This window comes from Natator depressus, chromosome 15 (assembly GCF_965152275.1).
Source record: "Natator depressus isolate rNatDep1 chromosome 15, rNatDep2.hap1, whole genome shotgun sequence".
Classification (NCBI taxonomy): domain Eukaryota; kingdom Metazoa; phylum Chordata; order Testudines; family Cheloniidae; genus Natator; species Natator depressus.
This window is the reverse complement of record NC_134248.1, coordinates 2,479,092-2,501,933: the sequence shown is the minus strand read 5'-3', so window position 1 is coordinate 2,501,933 and position 22,842 is coordinate 2,479,092. Positions and strand designations below refer to the sequence as shown.

The 22,842-nt window shown below is 55.9% G+C and overlaps 1 protein-coding gene across 2 annotated transcripts in view; it reads left to right on the top strand.

Annotated features, from left to right (window-relative positions):
• The first annotated feature begins 5,824 nt into the window (after positions 1–5,824).
• EMID1 (EMI domain containing 1) overlaps positions 5,825–22,842 on the top strand; it is a 77,940-nt gene continuing 60,922 nt past the window's right edge. The window contains exons 1-2 of one of the 2 annotated variants that reach the window (XM_074973126.1): positions 5,825–5,988; positions 6,186–6,613. In XM_074973126.1, coding sequence (XP_074829227.1) covers positions 6,495–6,613 — 119 coding nt within the window. In that variant the 5' untranslated portion in view covers positions 5,825–5,988; positions 6,186–6,494. Of the gene's footprint in view, positions 6,072–6,185; positions 6,614–22,842 lie in introns of both variants that reach the window. The other variant, XM_074973124.1, reaches the window with a different exon arrangement.

Below are 22,842 nucleotides of genomic sequence, written 5' to 3'. Positions count from 1 at the left end.
GAGGCCCATGGGATCACTGAACATTAGGGGCACAGGGCAGGGTAGACCGCCTAGGTGTGCTCTGATCCTGGAGCCCCCCATGGCTCCACGTGCTGTGCCCAATGGGAGCTGTGGGACTGAGGGACACCCAACTGCCAAGCTTAGCCCAGCCCTGGCATTCCCAGGCCAGCCTTGGATAGTTACCTGATCTCCCCATGCTTCAGCCCACCCCATCCCCTCTGCCTCAGTCCCCTGCCCCCTCAGCCCCCTGCCCCCTCTGCCACAGCCCCCCACACCCCTCAGGCCCCTGCCCCCTCTGCCTCAGCCCCATACCCCGCCTCAGTCCCCTGCCCCCTATGTCTCAGCCCCCTGCTCACTCTGCTTCAACCCCTGCTGTGTGTCTCAGCTCCACCCCATCCCCTCTGCCTCAGCCCCCCCGCGCCTCATCCCCCTGCCCTTTCTGCCTCAGTCCCCCACCGCTCTCTCTGCCTCAACCTCCGCTGTGCGCCTCAGCCCCCGCCCCCTCTGCCTCAGCCACCTCAGCACCTCAGCCCCCTGCCCCAGCCCCTCCACACCTCAGCCCCTCCCCTGTGCCTCAGCCCCCTACCCCCTCTGCCTCAGCCCCATACCCCTAAGTAGGGGCATTGCCAGCAGATGGAGGGACGTGATCGCTCCCTTCTATTCAACATTGGTGAGGCCTCATCTGGAGTACTGTGTCCAGTTTTGGGCCCCACACTACAAGAAGGATGTGGAAAAATTGGAAAGAGTCCAGCGGAGGGCAACAAAAATGATTAGGGGACTGGAACACATGACTTATGAGGAGAGGCTGAGGGAACTGGGATTGTTTAATCTGTGGAAGAGAAGAATGAGGGGGGATTTGATAGCTGCTTTCAACTACCTGAAAGGGGGTTCCAAAGAGGAGGGATCTAGACTGTTCTCAGTGGTAGCAGATGACAGAACAAGGAGTAATGGTCTCAAGTTGCAGTGGGGGCGGTTTAGGTTGGATATTTGGAAAAAGTTTTTCACTAGGAGGGTGGTGAAACACTGGAATGGGTTACCTAGGGAGGTGGTGGAATCTCCTTCCTTGGAGGTTTTTTAGGTCAGGCTTGACAAAGCCCTGGCTGGGATGATTTAGTTGGGGACTGGTCCTGCTTTGAGCAGGGGGTTGGACTAGATGACCTCCTGAGGTCCCTTCCAACCTGACAGTCTATGATTCTATGACTAGCTCATGGTCACCTAGCAGGCCAGTGCTGGGAATAGACCCCAGCTCTCCTAGGCCAGTGCTCTGTCCACTAGGCCACACTTGCCTACACAGATAGAGCAGAACCAGACTGCACTCCAGGTGTGCATAGGAGCCCAGAGCATGTGGGGTTTGGATGCCACTACCTGTTTGGCAACCCAGCAGCCATTCCTAGGAACACTGGGACTGTTCAGCTTAGAAAAGAGGCGACGGAGGGGGGATATGAGAGAGGTCTATAAAATCATGACTGGTGTGGAGAACGTGAATAGGGAAGTGTTATTAGCCCCTTCGCATAACTCAAGAGCCCGGGGTCACCTGATAAAATGAATAGGCAGCAGATTTAAAACAAACAAAAGGAAGCACTTCTTCACACAACGCACCATCAACCTGTGGAACTTGCTGCCAGGAGATGTTGTGAAGGCCAAAAGTGTAACAGGGCTCAGTAAAGAATTACACAAGTTCATGGAAGATAGGTCCATCACAGGCTATCAGCCAAGATGGTCAGGGATGCAACTCCATGTTTCGGGTGTCCCTAAGCCTCAGACTGCCTGATGCTGGCATGCGATAACTGCCCTGTTCTGTTCATCACTCTGAAGCACCTGGCATCGGCCACTGTCGGAAGCCAGGATACTGGACTGCGTGGACCATTACTCTGACCCAGTGTGGCCATTCTTATGTTCACCTGCCAGGAGGAAGGTCCTCACTGAATTTTTAATGCCACTTGAAATGGATGCTTTTACTATCGTCATTACACTTTATTTCTGTTGTGGCAGCATGACAGAGCTGGGCACATTGGATCCAATTCTGAACATCATATTGTTCTGTGTGCTGAACACACGTCTCAGTTGGAGTGTCCTGCCTCACAGACAGCTGTCCTAGCTGGGAAGGGGCTTGATACCTTGTGGAAGGACCATCCCAAGGAAGCCATCAAGAAAGGAATCTAGGGCCATTGCTTTGTATGACTCCCAATTGTTGGCCCAGCCCATGGACCAATGAGTTTCCAACCATGGTGCCTGCAGGTTGGGGGAGCACAAGATCCTCATCGCCACACTTAAGGAGGACTTGCAGGAAAGTGAGAGCAGGCAGGACTCTGCCCATCCTGGGATGCTGACATACCTCAGACTGGCTGGGAGGAATGAGATCAGACGTGGGAGGGGTGTCTCCAGACTTCTCTTTCCAAAGCTCTGTAACTCGAATGCTTTCAGAGTAAGGTCACTGTGGCCCTTTGCTAAGTGTGTGGGCCTTGCTTTCCTGCGACATTGTCCCTGAAGGGGTTAAACTTGCAGCCCGTTGAGCTCTCAGCCCAGGTGGAGCTCTGAGGGATTGTGACATCTCTGACCATAGATGCTGGAACTAGGGGAGCTGGGGGTGCTGCTGCACCCCCTGGCCTGGAGTGGTTTCCATTATATACAGGGTTTACAGTTTGGTTCAAAGAAAAGGAGGACTTGTGGCACCTTAGAGACTAACCAATTTATTTGAGCATAAGTTTTCGTGAGCTACAGCTCACTTCATCGGATGCATGCAGTGGTTCTCAGCACTATACAAACTGTTCCAGCCCCCCTGTCTCTGACACTGATTTCAGGATCAAGGGCAGCTGGGCAGCAGCAGGATGGGGGTCAGACAAGAGGGCTGAGCCTGGGAGTGTCCTCGGAACAGTGACTAGATTCTGGCCTGGCCCAAGGAGCTTGGAAGCGCATGGGACCCAGACTGGTGACTGTACCGGGTGTGGTACGGGCCAGGTTGTAACAGGTAGCACCTAGAGGACCCCGTTTGAGGCTCAAGGCCTCATTGACATAGAACAAAAAGACAGTCCCTGCTCCAGAAAGCTGCCAATCTAAACAACCCACTGTCCACAGAAGCCTCCCGATAGCTCCCAGGCCTGTGGGAATCACTGCGCTCTGCCTACCCCAGGTACCACTCTCTCCCCACGCCCCCTTCGGCTGGCTCCTGATTCCCGGGGAACTGCTGCCCTCTAGGGGTACCTCAACACAGCAAAGAAAAATCTGCTCTGGCCTGTGCCAGCCAACTCAGGCTCGCAGGCTCCGGCCTGGCTCCGGCTCCGGGCTGTCTCCTTGCCGTGTAGACTCCTGGGCTCAAGCTGGAGCCTGGGCTCTAGGGCCCTGCCCAAACCTGGAAGTTTACACAGCAATGAAACAGCCCCAGAGCCTGAGCCCCATGAGCCCATGTCAGCTGGCATGGCCGGCTGCGGGTTTTGCTTTGCTGTGTAGACGTAACCTTCGGGAAAAAGCAGCATAGGTGTAGTTTGACTTTTATATTTGTGGGGGGCAGTTCCAGTCAGTCCAATGGGGCCCTGTGTGTGTGTGTGAGCAAGTTCCATGCCTGCCTGAGGCTTGTAGTGGGGGGGTGGGCAATGGCTCCCCACCCCCACCCCGTTCTGCCCAATGGGAAAAATTTTTTGAAAGGGCTCCTGTGAACCATTTGGAGGAGCTGTGAGCAAGGGAGCAGCTGTAAAGGAACCTTTGCAGGGATCCCTCTCCCTGGAGGGCAGGTTTCCACTATAGAGGCCAGGAGCCATGTGCACTGGCTGAGACTGGGGCAGAGAGATATTTGATGGAGACTCAAGCATCCCACGCTCCAGATCCTATCCCCTCGCGTGTTGCTCTTTCTTTATTCCACTGCTCACAGAATTACAGCTGGCCAAAACTCAGTTTTCCCTTTGCAGCAAGCACAGTGGATTTGTCATGAAAGCACAAAACTCTGGGGCTGAGCAAATATAGAAAGCAAGCAAGGAAGAGTTGCTTTCAAACCCAGTTAAGGGTTCACATCTCTCCAACTTAAACATCGATTCATTTACCTGGCACACCCTGTTTGTTACCATTGTTTCTTTCAGCCACTCCTTCAGTCTTTGGTGCAATAGAAGTAGATCGTCATCGCCTTTGCTAATTGCTGTGGTGAGGATGTTTGTGTGGGAACTAGAGCTAACGCTGACTCCCTCCCAAAATGTTCTCTGCCCTGGTTGCATCCTGCAGTTTAACTCATCAGAAGCCTGCATCTGTGACAGTGCATGGTACAGGCGGATATTAGTTTCCCTGTCATCTTCCTGCCGTGGCAGGTGTGTGGTATTGTGCTGATGATTTTGCAGTAGGAGAAGCCAGGAAGAGAGAACGCAAGACCTTATTGTATTAAACTCAGGCCACCAAGCTCAGATCTACTTCTGGGGCTATGGCTACTCTACAGCTTAAGACGACATACATTATGTCACCCAGGGGTGTGAATTAGCCACTCCCCGGAACGACATTGCTTATGCCAATGTAAGCGCTGGTGTGGATAGCGCTATGTCGGCGGGAGAGTTTCTCCCATCGGCATAGCTACCGCCGCTCACGGTGGCTAGAGTAATTAAGCTGACAGAAGAGCTTTCTCCCGTCACTCAGAACGGCTACACTGGAGAGCTTACAGTTTGCAGCCACTTGGGAGCAGCCGCTCCACTGTAAGCTCCCTAGCGTAGCCATAGCCTGGGTCTGAAGACCAGTGGTGTTTGCATGGGGTGGGGGTGGGGAGTGCTTTGGACCATGCGAAAAATGGGAGAGGGGGCACAATTTGGAAATTTGGATGCAGGTCTGGATTCGGGGATGTGTGGCTCTGGAGCCAGCTCCAGCACTGCGGAGAGTTTAAGTCCGGGGAGTTTTGGTCCAGGTTCTTCTTTGCCTCCATTAACAGCAAAGGGAGCAGCACAGAAAATGACTGGCTTGCGATTCTGTCCTGAAGGATAAAGATCCTCTTGTTTCCCGTGATCTGGCAGTGGAGAATGGAGAGCAAAGTAAAAGGGCCAGAAACACACATACTCACAGCACCTCCCCTTCTAATGTTAACACTGCTGCTCTTCCTGCAGTGGCAGCCCCAAGGCCCCGACCTTGAGCACACACCCCCGCCGCATGCCCTTGGCTCCTCTCCTTCATGGGACTGGTCTGAAACTGAGAGGCAGGGTCTGTTCTCACCTAAGGAGCTGCTTTTCCTGGGCTGCAAGTTCCCAGCCACAGAGTGGTTCCTGCCTGGGAGAGACAGGAAAAGAAAGTCCCCAGGCCACGCCGTTAGCTGGTGAAGTCTGTTGAAAACAAAAGCCCTGATTCTGCTCGAATGCTGGCACCCCATTCGTTCCTCCTGATTTACACCAGCCAAATCCAAGCCAAAAGGGAGCCAGACCCCAGCTGGTGTAAATTTGGGGACAACCATCAAAGTAAGTGGAGCACTATGGAACTACACCGACTGGGGACTTAGCCCAGACTGCGCCTCCTCCCCCTTCACCTTTCCAAGTTTAGCAGCTGCTTCCTGTTGGGCCTCTCTCCTTTACACCGATGTCAATTAGGAGTAAGGCCACTGCAGCCAGCTGTGGAAGAGGAAAATTGGACCCTTTCTGAGCAATCCCAGGAAGTGGCTTTCTGTGGGGGGCTGGATCTGGGAAGCAGAAAGAAGTGAGCTCTGTATATGATCGAAGTGGCTTCCCCCTCCCCTTGCCGCTTAGCAAGGCTGGGAATATGAAATCAGTCCACGTCTTGAACATGAAGGGGGGGGGGTGGGAAGGAGGAGAGAGCAACGCTCGTCTTTTGAAAAGCCTCTGGGATTGTTTGGGTTCCTTAATCCAGTCGAAAGAAAGGGGCAGGACTTTGAGCTGCCTTTAATCGCTTTTCCCTTTGCCAAACATCCCAGCGGTAAGAGCAACGCTGGGCAGAGTGCGAGAGGAGGAAAAGCTGGCTTGCAATAGCCCCCAGCCCCTCTGCCTGGGCCCTGAGGAAGCTCCAGAGCGTTGGAAGGTGAGAGAAGCTGGCGCTCCCTCCCTGTGGCCCATCTTTTCTCCTGCAAGTTTGCAGCGCAAAGAGGCGATCTCTCCTCTTTGGTAATTTTGCTGTCCCTCTAAGCTTAGCTGGAGCCTCCCCCCAGCTGCTGCAGGAGCCCCAGCCAAGTTAATGCAGAGAGCAACTTAACTCCAGTTATTGTTTTTGTTTTGCAGGACCGTGCAGGGAGGATTGGCAGCACTGATCTGAGTTCTCTCCCCCCATCCCTGCAAGCTCAGCTTCCTCCTTCGCGGTCCCAGCTAAACCTGGGCTTTATTCCGACCGGGCCTGGCACTGGGCCACTACACTTCTCATGAGCCCCTGTGCCAAGGGGGCTTCTCTTTTTTTCTCAATGAGAGATCCTTGAGCGCCTGCCTTGGCCGGAGGAGGGGGCGTGTGGGAGCACGTTGTGGGGATCGGCTGAGCTCAAGAACGATCAAGGGCTCTGTGTGAACTCAGAAGCTCTGGCCCCAGGGCCGGACACGATGAGCATGCCGCAGCTCAGCTGGATGAGGTGCCTGCCAGCTGCCCTATGGCTGTGCTGTCTGCTGCCTGAGGGGAGCTGCACCTGGAGCCTGGCCGGACTCCAGCACGCCAACCCAAGGTAAAGAGCGTCTCGGCAAGGGCAGCCATGGGCCCCTGGGCTGCCCGAGTGAATGCCTGTGCCTAGGGCACAGGGCTGGGCATCAGGAGACCCAGCTTCTGTTCTTGGCTCTGCTGCAGGGAGCCTTGGCCAAGGCTGGGTGGCTTGAATGCCCCCTCTGCAGAGGAGTGTTGTCCTCCTTTGAACAAATTCTGGAGCATACAGGGGCGAGGTGCTTGCCCTCGCTGTTCTGCAGCATGCCATCAACCCAGCAGGGTCCTGGCGCTAGGTGGGCCTGTGAAAATACCCACAGATAGGAATAATAGCAGGAAGAGACCTGATTTGTGAATGTCTGTTGAGAGTAACAGGTGAGTGGCAGCTGGGCGTATAGGGGGCCTTTTGGCCCTAGCATGCTGGCTTGGGTTGGCCTGTGGTGGAGCTCAGCTTCTCTTTGCAGAAAAGCTCGGTGGGAACAATGTGCATCAGCTGAATTTCCTTTGGACGAGCCGGCAGGTTGGGGTTGAGGTGTGTTGGCTGAGGACCCTGGGGCTCACAGCTCCAGGCTGCTCTCTATGATCTACTTGGTCTGTGGACAGACCAGGGCTGTTAAACCAGCACCCCAGTCAGTGTGGGGAGTCATCTGGAGTCCTGTGTCCAGTTTTGGGCCCCACACTACAAGAAGGATGTGGAAAAACTGGAGAGAGTCCAGCGAAGGGCAACAAAAATGATTAGGGGTCTGGAGCACATGACTTATGAGGAGAGGCTGAGGGAACTGGGATTGTTTAGTCTACGGAAGAGACGAATGAGGGGGGATTTGATAGCTGCTTTTAACTACCTGAAAGGTGGATCCAAAGAGGATGGATCTAAACTATTCTCAGTGATAGCAGATGACAGGACAAGGAGTAATGGTCTCAAGTTGCAGTGGGGGAGATTTAGGTTGGATATTAGGAAAAACTTTTTCACTAGGAGGGTGGTGAAACACTGGAATGCGTTACCTAGGGAGGTGGTGGAATCCCCTTCCTTAGAAGTTTTTAAGGTCAGGCTTGACAAAGCCCTGGCTGGGATGATTTAGTTGGGGATTGGTCCTGCTCTGGGCAGGGGGTTGGACTAGATGACCTCCAGAGGTCCCTTCCAACTCTGATATTCTATGATTCTATGATTCTTACTGAGGTCTGGGGAACCCTGGAGGAGTTGCTGGTTCTTGGCAGTATCCAGCTTTTGTGATGTTTGTGGGAAACGTTTTGCTCTAGAAATATCTCCATCACTGGATCCGTGGGGCCTTCCGATGCGGGCTGGATCAGGGACACTGTGTGCAGAAGCATTTTCATTTCCCCTTCCCGTCCCAGGCAAACCCAGGAAGCACAGAGCAGTGCAAACCTTGGTAAAGATCCCAAGTTAGAAGCAGCTTTTCCCAGCCCCACTGAGTAGCTTGAGGCACAACTTGGGCTGAGGGTGCAGGGCAGCTGTCGGCTTATTCCATGCAGGAATGGTCTGAGAAGCAACACTTGGCCCTGATTCCAAACTTCTGGAGAATCATCTGGGGGGATTCAGAGCTGGGGTTTGGTTCAGGCCCTTCACTACTAGTCTTTGATTCAAATGACTGTACAGCAACAGGGTGGTATGGAAACCTTACACCCCCCCCCTCCTTAGCCCTAGCAGAGAGCTGTTCCTGGGAACACCCTGGCCCACTGGGTGCTGGGGGAGTCAGGCTGCTGCTGTGGGTGAAGCCGGACTCAGGGACAAGAGGCCTTTCAAGGTCTCCGCTGGGAACATCTGCAGAGAAATCTGGCCTGGGGTGAAGCAGCTCCAACCTGTCCCAGCCAGCAGATGCTTTCCCAGCCCAGTCAGAGGCCGGGGGCTGTGAGTGAGGGTCCCTCCCCAGCCACACCTTACCCACCCCGGTCCCTGGCTTCCTTTGCTCGCTAGTGCTGGGCACTTGCTTTTCAGCCCCTGCTTTGGTTGGTGAATCCCAGCCCTCCCGGAGGCTTGGGAAATGGACAGTGAAAACTCGGCTGCTCTAGCCATGGGGCGTAGCTGTCATTGTGAGCCATGCCTTAGCAATCCCACAGAGAGATCAGATGGCTAGATCCAGACCATGATGGAGATCCACTTGGGGAGACTCATGAGCTCTAGGATCACACCTGCCCCCTCTTGGGATAGACTATGGTCTCCAGACTTAGACCTGTGTTGCCTCCCCTTCTACCCACCTCCTGCCCTGCTCTTTGCTGGCTGCCTTTGCCACGTGCCAAGGGGAGCGCCTGCTCTCTGGCCCTCACCCACCCTGCAGCCGGGGAAGTTGTCTCCACAGCTTCTCGTCACTGACCTACTTAGGGCTGCACTGTTTAGCTTTTCCACAGTGGATGGTTTAGTTTTCAGGTCCCGTGTGTTTGCCATGGCAGGGCCTCCCTGCCACATCCCTGCTAGGGTTCATAGCTACAAAAAGGATATGAGCCATGCCAAATGCTGCGTGTAGTTGGCCCAAGGGACATGCTTTTGAGCTACACAGAGCTCTTCTTCAGGTCTGGAGAAGGTAACCAAAGTGTCTGAGCTAAGTACAAGGTGGGACAGATTGTTAAGCATATGGGTTCACACATGTAAGAGATCCCTTAAAATAAAGTGAGCAATGAACACCTCTGTAGTGGTCGGAGAACCAGAGTTAGCAGGCAGCAGGATGTGTAATGGGCCATAAAGCCAGTTTAGCGTCTCTGTTAAGTCCCTGGTTTTTAGTGTCTGGCAGAGTTATGGATTTAAGTTCCACTTCCCAGGCTCGTCTCTTGAAGGTGTTGTGCAGGTTTCAGGCAGAGAGAGCTGAGATGCTCTGATGAAAGGTACAATATAGGTGTTACTTATTCCCCCAAACCCACCATAAGCAATAACTGTGAGATGGGCTGCAGGGAGAGGCAGCCCATCTGACTTTGCCTCCTCTCCCTTCCATAGAATCATAGAATATCAGCGCTGGAAGGGACCTCAGGAGGTCATCTAGTCCAACCCCCTGCTCAAAGCAGGACCAATCCCCAATTAAATCATCCCAGCCAGGGCTTTGTCAAGCCTGACCTTAAAAATATCTAAGGAAGGAGATTCCACTACCTCCCTAGGTAACCCATTCCAGTGTTTCACCACCCTCCTTGTGAAAAAGTTTTTCCTAATACCCAATCTAAACCTCCCCCACTGCAACTTGAGACCATTACTCCTCGTTCTGTCATCAGCTACCACTGAGAACAGTCTAGAACCATCCTCTTTGGATCCACCTTTCAGGTAGTTAAAAGCAGCTATCAAATCCCCCCTCATTCGTCTCTTCTGCAGACTAAACAATCCCAGTTCCTTCAGCCTCTCCTCATAAGTCATGTGTTCCAGTCCCCTAATCATTTTTGTTGCCCTCCACTAGATGCTTTCCAATTTTTCCACATCCTTCTTGTAGTGTAGGGCCCAACACTGGACACAGTACTCCAAATGAGGCGTCACCAATGCCAAATAGAGGGGAATGATCACGTCTCTTGATCTGCTGGCAATGCTCCTACTTATACAGCCCCAAATCATAGACTGTCAGGGTTGGAAGGGACCTCAGGAAATCATCTAGTCCAACCCTCTGCTCAAAGCAGGACCAATCCCCAATTTTTGCCCCAGATCCCTAAATGGCCCCCTCAAGGATTGAACTCACAACCCTAGGTTTAGCAGGCCAATGCTCAAACCACTGAGCTAGCCTGACAACCTAACCAGCTTTCTAGGCAGCTTATAGTCCCTTCATCCAGCCCATACTTCTTTAACTTGCTGGCAAGGATACTGTGGGAGACCGTGTCAAAAGCTTTGCTAAAGTCAAGGAATAACACGTCCACTGCTTTCCCTTCATCCACAGAACCAGTTATCTCATCATAGAAGGCAATTAGATTAGTCAGGCATGACTTGCTCTTGGTGAATCCATACTGACTGTTCCTGATCACTTTCCTCTCCTCTAAGTGCTTCAGAATTGATTCCTTGAGGACCTGCTCCATGATTTTTCCAGGGACTGAGGTGAGGCTGACTGGCCTGTAGTTCCCCGGATCCTCCTTCTTCCCTTTTCTAAAGATGGGCACTACATTAGCCTTTTTCCAGTCGTCTGGGACTTCCCCCAATCGCCATGAGTTTTCAAAGATAATGGCCAATGGCTCTGCAATCACATCCGCCAATTCCTTTAGCACTCTCGGATGCAGCGCCTCCGGCCCCATGGACTTGTGCACGTCCAGCTTTTCTAAATAGTCCCTAACCACCTCTTTCTCCACAGAGGGCTGGCCACCTACTCCCCATGCTGTGTTGCCCAGCGCAGCAGTCTGGGAGCTGACCTTCTTCGTGAAGACAGAGGCAAAGAAAGCATTGAGTACATTAGCTTTTTCCACATCCTCTGTCACTAGGTTGCCTCCATCATTCAGTTAGGGGCCCACACTTTCCTTGACTTTCTTCTTGTTGCTAACATACCTGAAGAAACCCTTCTTGTTACTCTGAACATCTCTTGCTAGCCGCAACTCCAGGTGTGAAATCAGGAAAGCCAAATTACTCCTGCATGCCTGAGCAATATTTTTATCCTCCTCCCTGGTCATTTGTCCAATCTTCCACTTCTTGTAAGCTTCTTTTTTGTGTTTAAGATCAGCAAGGATTTCACTGTTAAGCCAAGCTGGTCGCCTGCCATATTTACTGTTCTTTCACGCTCTTTGCCCTCTGGTGAGGTACTGGTGCCAGCTGTGCGGCCTGCTACCCTGGCACAGAGACTGTTCTTTCTGTATCTTCTACCACGCCATTGTTCCCCCTCCCCCCCGCCCCCCGAATCTGTAAATGCTTGGAATAGAATTTCCTGTCCTACCTCTTCTATTCTCTGCGCTGCCCCCTGTTGGCCAGGACACCACCCACCATGCCAGACCTGCATTCCCTATGTGCGGGATAGAGCTTGATCTGCCTTCTGCTCCATTGCCCTCTGTCATTATACCATGGCAGGGCGCCTAGACCCCCTTGTGCTTTCTGCTGTACAAGCAGCTAGGGAGACCTGCGCCCTGCCCTGAAGAGTGCTCAGTCTGACTAGTGGAGGAGGCAGATGAAGGGTGGGAGGGGAAACAGGTGTATAAAGGGGAAGTGACTTGCCTTATGTGTCTTTCAGGCCTTTTGCACTGACTTCACTGCTGTTATACCCAGGAGGGATTTGGCCCCTTCCCTCTGGAAAACCACCCCTCTCTCTGATCCTTTCCACCCTCCACCAGCCCCCCAGAGCTTTCCAGACAATGATCCCTCTCCTGCTCTTTAAAAGTAAACAATGCCCCTCCCCCTGGCAAATTCTTTATCCTCCTCGCAGGGCAGCTCCTTTTCAAAGGCCCTTCTCCTCGGAGAGCAGACAGGCATCTCACAGGTCACAAAGCAGCAAGATGAATCATCCAGCCTGTGGCTCTGCAGCCAGGGCGCCCCACCCTCCTGTGGGTCCCTGGCTCGGGCCTGCTTGGGCTGTTTAATATTGACTCCAGCTGGCTGGGAATGGGAATTGCCATTCGTGGGAAATTCTGAAATGATTTTTCATTCCACATTGGAATGAAATTTCCCACAAAACAGATCATCCCCCTCCCCCCAACCAGTTGATTTGGGATCATTGCAAAATGCTTCATTTTGATACAGATGTGCCCTTCCAATAACATTGATTCATATAATTTTGACTTTGATATTACATTCAGCTATCCAACGCCATACAGAGGATAAATATGATTGATCAAAATATACAATAGAAATAAGGATTCAAATACATCAGCCAAAATGAATTGAATTGAAATGAGACAATTGAAGAGAAACATTTTTACCTTGTGAAAGTGAAATGAACATTATCGAAACGAGAAAGTTGAACAATTTGTTTCAACTTTTTTCTTTCAAAAATTTAGTCAGAATTGACACATTCCTGCAACATGTTTTGATTTTGACAAAACTGCAGTTTTCAATGGAAAACTCTTCTGATGGGTGTTGTTCGGCCAGCTCCAGTATCCATAGGGTGAAAGCACTCGGGGCCCTGTCAGGATTGGGGCCTTGTGCTGGGTGCTCTGCAAATATGCATCAAGGCGTGGACCCTGCCCTGAAGAGTCTTGTGTGGCTCCCAAGATTGACAGGTGGTATGAGGTATGGGTGCAGCTGGGCATGGCTGTAGATAGGCATGGGTGCAGGTAGGCATGGTGCGTGGGTGCAGGTGGAAATGGGACCTGGTTCTGGCTAGGCATGAGACAAGAGTGCAAGCAGGCAGGATGTAGGGCAGCCTGGGCCATGGCTGTAGGTGGGCATGGGTACGGGCAGGCCTGAGGTGGGTGCGGGCTGGCATGCTATAGTGAGGATACTGGAGTGCTCAGCTCCCAGCAGAGATGTGTGATAGCAGCAGGGCCAGGGTTTAAGAGTGGCGCAGGGCAGCAGCCTGCTGTCCGGCATCATAGGGATGGGGAGGGCAGCAGAGCAGCACACTCCACACTGGGGACAGCGGTAGGGGCCCAGGTACCAGTGGGCAGAAGTAGGAGTCCAGGCCAGGAGACTAGGCACCCAAGACTGGAGGGCCCAATCTGGGGATTAGCAGGAATGATCAGGAGCTTAGCTATGCCTGGCTGGCCACAATCCCCATGGGCTTCTCCCTAGTGAATCCTGGTCGCTCTCCATGCCCATGCTGCAGACACATGTAAGTTCTCCCTTCACTGTCTGCATAGCCTGGGCTCCCCAGGTGCCAGGCTCTGCACGAGCTAAACGCAAGTTGTTCATTCACAGGCTGGGGGGAGGAAGCCTGGCGAGAGCCCAGGGGTCATTCGAGCAGCATGCCTGGATAGACCATAGCCTAGGTCAGCGACCCGGAGCCTGCCCCACACTGGACGTAGGGTGCCGGAGTTCTGTGTGGGCCAGTCCCTCAGCAAGGGGTGGCTGGCTGGAATCAGAAGGGCACAGCACATTGGGTGCTGAGCTTTTACAAATCTGAACCCAACTGTGGGTGCTGAGCCCTGGAGAACCTGGTCCCCTGGGAAAACCCCAGAGACAGCCCCAGCACTCAGTGTGCCCCCCCCAAACCTCCTTCTTTCCCCATTCTAGCCCCGGGGTGCTGCTGGGGCGGGGGTGGGGAGCTCCCAGCTGTTCCAGCGCCGGGGCCCTGCTGGGGCAGGGGTGGGGAGCTCCCAGCTGTTCCAGCCCCGGGGCCCTGCTGGGGCAGGGTGGGGAGCTCCCAGCTGTTCCAGCCCCGGGGCAGTGCTGGGGCGGGGGTGGGGAGCTCCCAGCTGTTCCAGCCCCCGGGCACTGCTGGGGCAGGGGTGGGGAGCTCCCAGCTGTTCCAGCCCCGGGGCGCTGCTGGGGCAGGGGTGGGGAGCTCCCAGCTGTTCCAGCCCCCGGGGCCCTGCTGGGGCGGGGGTGGGGAGCTCCCAGCTGTTCCAGTGCCGGGGCCCTGCTGGGGCAGGGTGGGGAGCTCCCAGCTGTTCCAGCCCCCGGGCACTGCTGGGGTGGGGGTGGGGAGCTCCCAGCTGTTCCAGCCCCGGGGCCCTGCTGGGGCAGGGGTGGGGAGCTCCCAGCTGTTCCAGCCCCGGGGCAGTGCTGGGGCGGGGGTGGGGAGCTCCCAGCTGTTCCAGCCCCCGGGCACTGCTGGGGCGGGGGTGGGGAGCTCCCAGCTGTTCCAGCCCCGGGGCCCTGCTGGGGCAGGGTGGGGAGCTCCCAGCTGTTCCAGCCCCGGGGCAGTGCTGGGGCGGGGGTGGGAAGCTCCCAGCTGTTCCAGCCCCCGGGCACTGCTGGGGCAGGGGTGGGGAGCTCCCAGCTGTTCCAGCCCCGGGGCGCTGCTGGGGCAGGGGTGGGGAGCTCCCAGCTGTTCCAGCCCCCGGGGCCCTGCTGGGGCGGGGGTGGGGAGCTCCCAGCTGTTCCAGTGCCGGGGCCCTGCTGGGGCGGGGGTGGGGAGCTCCCAGCTGTTCCAGCCCCAGAGCCCTGCTGGGGCAGGGTGGGGAGCTCCCAGCTGTTCCAGCCCCCGGGCACTGCTGGGGTGGGGGTGGGGAGCTCCCAGCTGTTCCAGCCCCGGGGCAGTGCTGGGGCGGGGGTGGGGAGCTCCCAGCTGTTCCAGCCCCCGGGCACTGCTGGGGCAGGGGTGGGGAGCTCCCAGCTGTTCCAGCCCCGGGGCCCTGCTGGGGCAGGGGTGGGGAGCTCCCAGCTGTTCCAGCCCCGGGGCCCTGCTGGGGCAGGGGTGGGGAGCTCCCAGCTGTTCCAGCCCCGGGGCGCTGCTGGGGCGGGGGTGGGGAGCTCCCAGCTGTTCCAGCCCCGGGACACTGCTGGGGCAGGGGTGGGGAGCTCCCAGCTGTTCCCGTGCTGTTGCAGGTGTCCGAGGAGCAATGCTGATATCAGGGTCAGCCAGCAGCAGTCACTGTGGGGCTGGTTCCACACCCTCTCCCAGCACAGCTGTGGCGGCTGTTGGGAAGAACGTGGGAGTGCCAGCTAGTGGGGCGCTGCCAGGCAGGGGGTGGGGGAGGGCCTCCAGCTGCAGCCACTCAGTGGGTTTGTGCAAGAGATGCAGTCTGCAATAGATTAGCCCCCCTGGAGAGCGCTGAGTGAGACAAACTGCAGCATTCCCCCGGTGTGGGCACGGGAGCCAGCACGCCAGTGTCTTTGTTCTGCTCGGCTTCATGGCATCTGCTCCCTCCCTTTGTGGGGAGCCGTGATGGAGAGGAATCTCAGCCAGGGGCCCTGCGGCTGCCCACATGCTGATTTCTGCCATTCCAGCGCCCAGCTGGGAGCATGCCCTCCCTCACACACAGGCGGCCCCTTAAAGCCAGACACACCCAGGCCTTCCCTTGCACCTGGTGCTTAGCTGGGCAGAGGGAGTCACAGCTGCGGTGGCAGGGGCTTGAGCCTACCATGCAGACCCAGGGTCTCCACTGCTGAGAGCCCAGTTTCCAGTTAGAGAGAGAAGGCATCACATAAAGGAGCCTTTGTGATGGGGCGGGGGTGGGATGGGGAGGGGCCCCGGGCCCGGCCCCGCTACAGGAGGGCGGAGAGGCCAAACTGTGACAGACAACTCTGGCTGGGAATGCGCTAGGAATGTGAGAGCCAGTGAGCGGGAGGGGGCCTCATGGCCTTCGCCAGCTAGTGATGTCACAGCCACCCCTGTCCAGGCCGGTCCCGGAGTCAGGGCTGGGCTGAGTGCCCGCCCAGGGCACACCCAGCGCTGTGCGCCCTCCCACACCACGCGGGGGAAGGAAGGGACCCCAGAGCCGAAGTGTTCGTTTAGCAGGGCGGGATCGCGTAGACCACATGGCAACGTCTTCCAGAGACTAGCCCCCCAGGATGGACTGGAGCCATGGCCCTTGGGGAAGAGGGGCTTGAGCCCCTTCCCATAAATCGCAGTCCCTGATAATCCCTCAGCTTTCCTGTGAGAGTGACGGGAAACCCTGAACAAGAGGCTCGGTGCTCCAAGGCCCCCCTCCATGGCCCCCAAACAAGGGGCTGGGGGCTCTGACCCCCCGCACAGACCTGAACAAGGGGCTCGGTGCTCTGACCACCCCACAGTCCTGAACAAGAGGCTCAGTGCTTGAGCCCCCCCTCCGTGGCCCCCAAACAAGGGGCTGGGCACTCTGACCCACCCCACATGGCCCCCGAACAAAGGGCTGGGCACTCTGACACCCCCCATACCACACACAGCCCTGAACAAGGGGCTGGGCGCTCTGACACACACACACCCCATGGCCCCCGAACAAGGAGCTTGGTGGTCTGACCCCACCCCATGTTCCCAGAGCAAGGGGCTAGATGCTCTGATGCCCCCAGCTCCAGAGCAGGGGGCTTGGCGCTCTGACCCCCCTACAGTGTCTCTGCCACGATAGCTGTGTGCCCACTGGAGATGCACCAGCTGGGAATGGCTGGGGGCAGATCTGAGCCCTTGCAGTAGAGCCGAAGGGCTTGATCTCCCCATGTCCTGTCTCCCTTCCCTCTGAGCCCACTGGGAAGAGTTGCGAGTGGGGGACTGTGAAGCCTCGTGTAGGGATTGCTCTGCGATATCCCAAACCTGCCTCTCCCAGCAGGAGGCACTGTTGCAAACGGTGCAGGAGCTTTAGCTCTGGGGCACTCCCACAGTCTTCCATCAGGAGGTGCAATAAAACTTGCACCAGCATAACCCAGTGGTTGCCCTCTGTTTCCGACCCACAGCACAGAGGATGTGGGTCTCACAGCCCCAGCTTGAAAGCCTGGCTCTTTAGTTCGCACTGTACAGCTCGTGCTTTGGAGGTCCCGGGTGTCAGCCAGTGTAGCAGCTCTTAGGGGGAGGTAGACAGCTACTGCACTCCCAGCTTTCCTCCAGCTTGAGGAGCTCTTGGGAAGGGTGCAGAAGCACTGTCAGGGGCAGAGGACAGCTCCAAGGACAGGTGGTGCTGCAGAGAGGAGGGATAGCTCAGTGCTTTGAGCATCGGCCTGCTAAACCCAGCGTTGTGACTTCAATCCTTGAGGGGGCCATTTAGGAATCTGGGGCAAAAATTGGGGATTGGTCCTGCTTTGAGCAGGGGGTTGGACTAGATGACCTCCTGAGGTCCCTTCCAACCCTGAGATTCTATGAGTACCATTGATTATACACTGGAGCAGGTGAGCTCAGGCAGTTTCTTTGTGTGCCCCGTGAGAAGGACAGCAGTTCTCAGTCTCCCCCCCCCTGTTGTGGGTGAGTGGGCAGGTGGGCAGGGCCAGTCCCTGGGCTGGTGCAGGCTCCCTGCTCCCCGTGCAGTCTGGGCTGGGCGGCTCCCTCTCTGCACTGAGCTCAGCTCCCAGGGTTCCCCCTCTGTAACATGTGCGTTTGGTCCCTCGCCAGCCTGGCTCTGTGCTGGACTTAGCTCATCTTGGGATCCTGGCTCCAGGCTCTGCAATGGAGGGGGCTGGAGAGGGGGCAATGGGCCATTCCCCTCACCACCATGTGCTCCCAGCAGAGGTGAATTGGACACCTCAGGCCTCACCAGCAGCATCTGGATGCAGTCTGAACTGGCCTTTTCTTTCATTTTTTAACTACCGCTGCTGGGTAAAGCCTCCAGCCCTCAGGAAGGGACGAAGCTGGGGCTAAACCTAATATACCTGAAGAGTCAAGCCAGTAGCCTGCAGCTGGGGAGTCACCCCAGCACAGCTCCATGAGCACCCCAGCTCCTCTCCTGCAGTAACACACAGGCTGCGTGCTCAGCTGATCTGCCGTCTCAGTGGGGCAGTTCAGTCCGCCCTAGCATGGTGCCACCCCAGGCAGACACAATGGTGAGCACAGCCCTGGCCCCTCTGGTCCCTGCCAGCTGGGTCTCCGGTGCTGCCCAAGCTGCCCAGACCGGCTGCCGAGACTCCGTTGCAGCGTGGGGCCCATGCTGGCTGGCGGCTCATGCGTCTGGGAAGAGGAGACTGCACTGATCTTGTGTCCTGGCGCCGTGGGCGGGTGCGGGCAAGGGGAGAGCAGCAGCTGCGTGTGCAGAAAGCAGCTGTTCTGATGCTGGAGGCACAGTGGGGCAGGGCCTGGGCACGACATGGGCCCGCTGCGGAGGATGGGCTCTTCTTACTAATACCCACGGCTGTTACGATAGTGCCTAGGGACCATCCAAGATGGGGAGCCCTTGGTGTCAGGCGCTGCAAAAACCACAGAGGAGCCACCAGCCCCTGCCCCAAAGACTGACTACGTAAACAGACAGGACAGAGGGGGTAGAAGCGGGGCAGAACACACAAGCGGAGGGAAAAACAAGGCCACAGGCCCCTTGCAGCCCCAGGGGCAGGTGATCAGGGACCCGGTTCTGGGCCGCTGTAGCAGTCAGGAAGGGAACACTAACCATGGCTCCTTCTTGTTCCACGCTTACCAGCTGAGCCAGACCCTCGGCTGCTGCAAATCAGCGTAGCTCCAGCTGGAGAACAGGCCCCCGCGGGTGGGTGCCGGCGTGCAGGTGGCTGGCCTGAGCCGTCTCCCAGGCCAGCAGCAGCTGCCCTGCTCCCTGTAGCACACGAGCCTGAGCGGAGCTAGCCTGGGTCTGGCCCCTGGGCTGGGAGGCTTGAGCCGAGCTGCAGCGTAGACAAGCCCTAAGTTCACCTCAGCTCCCTGTAAGCGGCCCAGCACCCTACTTAGCGCCAGGCAGGCGCCCAGGGAACCCACCGGGGACCAGCCGCTCACTAGCCCCACCTCACCCAGCCCCCACCTCGGCTGTGCCCGGACCTGCTGGGGCCGGCAGGAGCGGCACCTATCCTGCAGCCCCAGCCCCAGAGCTCCTGCAGTGGGGACAGGTGCCTCTCCACCCCAGCCCAGGTGCTGCTGTGGGGAGAGAGAGCTGGGGAGAGTCCTCTCTCCCCACCGTAGCCCCTGAGCCCCCTCCTGCACCTCAAACCCCTGATCCCCGGCCCCACCCCAGAGCTCACACCCCCAGCCAGAGCCCTCATGCCCCTGCACCCCAACCCTCTGCCCCAGCCCTGAGCCCCTCATCCCTGGCCCCACCCCAGAGCCCGCACCCCCAGCCAGAGCCCTCATGCCCCCGCACCCCCAACCCTCTGCCCCAGCCCTGAGCCCCTCATCCCCAGCCCCACCCCAGAGCCTGCATCCCCAGCCGGAGCCCTCACCCCCTGCACCCCAACCCTCTCCCCTAGCCCTGAGCCCCTCATCCCTGGCCCCATCCCAGACCCTGTACCCCCAGCCAGAGCCCTCACACCCCCAATCCTCTGCCCCAGCCCTGAGCCCCCTCCCACACTCCGAACCCCTCGGCCCCACCCCCACCACATGAATGTTGTTATGTGCACCCATAGGTAGGTCACGTGTCACACACAACCTCCCTATTGCTGCATGTAACAAAATTTATTCCACACGTGGGTGGGAAAAATGAGAGGGACACTGGCCCTCACTATGGTCTTCTGACTTGACCCAGATTTTTGACTCCTGATATCCCCGCTGAGCAACCTAGCCACAGGAGAGCAGTAAGCTGGCTTCTGTCCTGCCTCATGCATTGGCCGGGCTCTGACCGTAGCATCTATTGTTGGGGGCGAAAGCTGGGTGAAGAATTCTGGATCTTTTATTTAATCTACACATTCTGCCTCTTCCCCCTCCACCATCCCAGGAATTGTCTGCGGCCAGATCACCATCTTCTCACATGTATTCATTATTCAAAATGATTAAATAAGGGATGCAAATCATTGTGAGTCTGCAAAGGAGGTCAGTATCATTAGCCCCATTTTACAGATTGGGAAACTGAGGCACAAAGAGGAGAAGTGACTTGCCCAAGGTCAGCCAGCAGCAAGGCCAGGACTAGAAACCAGGACTTCTGTGGCCCAGGCCAGTGCGCTACCCACTAGGCCAAATTGCATCCCAAACAAATTCCCTCCTATGCAACCATAAGAAACCCCACCATATCAACAGCAGCACTCAAATCCCTCAGGACACAGGACATTCAAATCCCCATCACAGGCTGCTTCCCGTCAGGCTCTGGGAGCAGCTATCAGACAAGATAAGACCTGATTCAGGTGTACAAAATAATGAATGGGACAGAGAAGATAAATCTGTATCTTCTGTTCCCCTTGACTCAGGAAATACAAGAGCAAAAGGACATTCAATGAGATTGAAAGACAGCAATTTAAAACTGCCACAAGAGATGTGTGTTTACACAGTGCACAGTTATCCTGTAAAACTCACTGCCACAGGATCACATTGAAGACAAGAGCATAGCAGGATTCAAAAAAGGATTGATAAAAGTGTAGCCCCACAGACCAAATGCAATCAGCAGAGGTCTGGCCCCATGCATTGCACCAAAGATGAAGGTGGCTGGCTGCAATCTGCTCTATTCTGTACAAGCTAGTTGTGTCACAAGAGCTCCCAGCAAGCTCCTGGCCCAGCCTCTAGCTGAGGTTTGACATTGGCTTAACCTTTCCTCACAGATCTTAGGTTGTGAATTTTCAGTTAGAACAATGGTCTTGTAGCTTAGGCCCAGACCTCCGGATGTGGGTTCTGTTTCTGGCTCTAAGCTGTGACCTAACACAAGTCACTGCCCCTCACTGTGCCTCAGTTTCCCTTTCCTAAAATGGAGTTGATCATTACTCGCAGTGCAGAGGGCTTGGAAGCAGGGTTCTCACCTCTTACAAGGTTATCCTTTTCTCTTGTAACATTGGGTGTTTTCCTTTAAGCTCCAGGACCCAGAGTCATGTGATTAGGTGGGAAGCTCTTTTTTTAAAATGTACCCAGTAAGTTTCTAACCTTCATGATGGTGGGGAAGAGCTTGCAAATGTGACCTGAGCGCAGCCTGAAGGCTCTGAAAGCAAGAGGCAAAGAAAAAGAAGCCAGCGTTTGTTTATTTGAAATTTCCTGAATTTTAAGCCAATCCCATGATTTCTGGATTCTTGGCACTGGTGACGCTGTGCAAGGATTAAGCCCCAGTTCATGCTCAGGACTGCCTGCGCACAAGACAAATGACCCCCCTCACGTTTGCTAGGCCCTTGGAGATGCCCAGATGGAAGGTGGGTTATTATTTGTTGCTCTCCTTTGATCTCTCCACTCTGTCTGGGTCTCTTTGTAAGCAGTGCTCCTGTTTGCAATGGTGCTGCCTACAACCCTGCACAGGACTAGTTTGAATCTCGCTCCCATCCCACCGCACAACACCCACTCCCGCTATTATGGCAGTGGGTCCTGCGGGCCTCGTGGGATCCTGGTCCCGCTGCAGGGCTCTAGTGCGGCCTTTACAACCTGCTCCGCTCCCTTTGACTTCAGTGTGCTCAGAGGAAAGGTCACGAGGAAGGGCTTGGCCATGTCAAGGCCAGTAGCCAGCAGCCTGCAGAAGGAGCCGTCATGCTGGTTGCCCCAGCTGCCGCAGGCAAGAGAGGAGGCACTGCCTTTAGTGCCATAGTCTTGAGTTTTCGCGGCACCTGGTTCCCAGGCCAGGTGTCTGCGTAATGGTGATACCCTGGGAAAATTCCTCGTGTGCACTGGAGCTCACAGCACTACTTCCCCGTGCATGGAGCGCTGCCGGCCAGCGCAGCTTGCGCAGAGCCCAGGAGCTCTCCTCTGCTCCTAGCGCCGTCCCTGCCAGCCTGCTGTGCTCCTGTGGCACTTCATCCTGAAAGGGGCCGAGCATCACAATGGTAGGAATACCTAGTTCTTATAGAGCGCAAGGAGGTCAGTGTCCTTCCCCTGTCTCGCAAAGGGGAAACTGAGGCTTGGGAGGGCAATTACTTGCCTATGGTCACCCAGCAAAGCAGCAGCAGAGCTGAGAATTTTGCCTAGCTCTCCTAGTCTGGTGCTATCCACTGGGCGACACTGCCTCCCCTGCCTCATTGAAGCTAAGAGGAGCCCAACAGCTTCCCAGCATCTCTCAAGAGGTGGCCCCGGGTGTGGTCTTATGAAGGGTTGTTGATTACCCCATTGCACCTCCCTCCCTAGGGGCCCTAAAGTAGTCCCTCCATAGAAAGAGCCAGCCACTGGGTGCGCACAGTCCCCATAAGAGCCAATGGGAGGGGAACATAGAAATGTTGGGCTGGAAAGGTGTTTGTCCAGCCTGTCTTAAAAACTTCCAGTGATGGGGATTCCACAGTCTCCCTTGGAGCCTGTTACTAGAACTGGTCTGATAACTACTGAGCTGGGTGTGTGCAGGTGTGGGTTCATTAACATCTGGAGCAGAGATTCCCCCACCATGCCGTGTTTCCCTGCTTTTCTGGTCCCAGAGTTCCATGCGGTTCTTGCTTTGGAATCTCTGTTCTCCATTCTGTATGCTACTGGGGATGCCTCCCTGTCCCATCTTCATAAGAACGGCCCTACTGGGTCAGACCAAGGGTCCTTCTAGCCCAGTATCCTGCCTACCGGCAGTGGCCAATACCAGGTGCCCCAGAGAGAATGAGAGAGAATGAACAGAACAGGTAATCATCAAGTGATCCATCCACACTGTCACCCAATGCAAATGAAGCTAGGGGAGTTACCTTAATCCTTGTCCGGAGGGGTTTAGGTGTGTTTCCCACTGCCTTTTCATTGCTTTTCTTAAGTCTTTCTTCTGATCGGTTTTGGTTCAAGCAGAGGCTGGGAGTTGCGGGGTGTCCTTCATGAGTCAGACAGGCTGGATACTGCGCCCTGGTTCCCCAAGAACACAGAGCTGACAGGTAGCACCATTCAGAGGGTCATCATGCTGCTCTAGGAATCTGCATGCCTGAGAAAAGCAGTGGTCCATCTAATCCAGTAATCATGGTCAGGGGCTTTAAAAAGGCCTGATCCCAATCAGTACTCAAGGGCAAAAGGTCCCAGAGCCAGTTCCCAAGCTCCTGAGCCTCCCAGTCTGCCTGGTATTCCTTAGCGG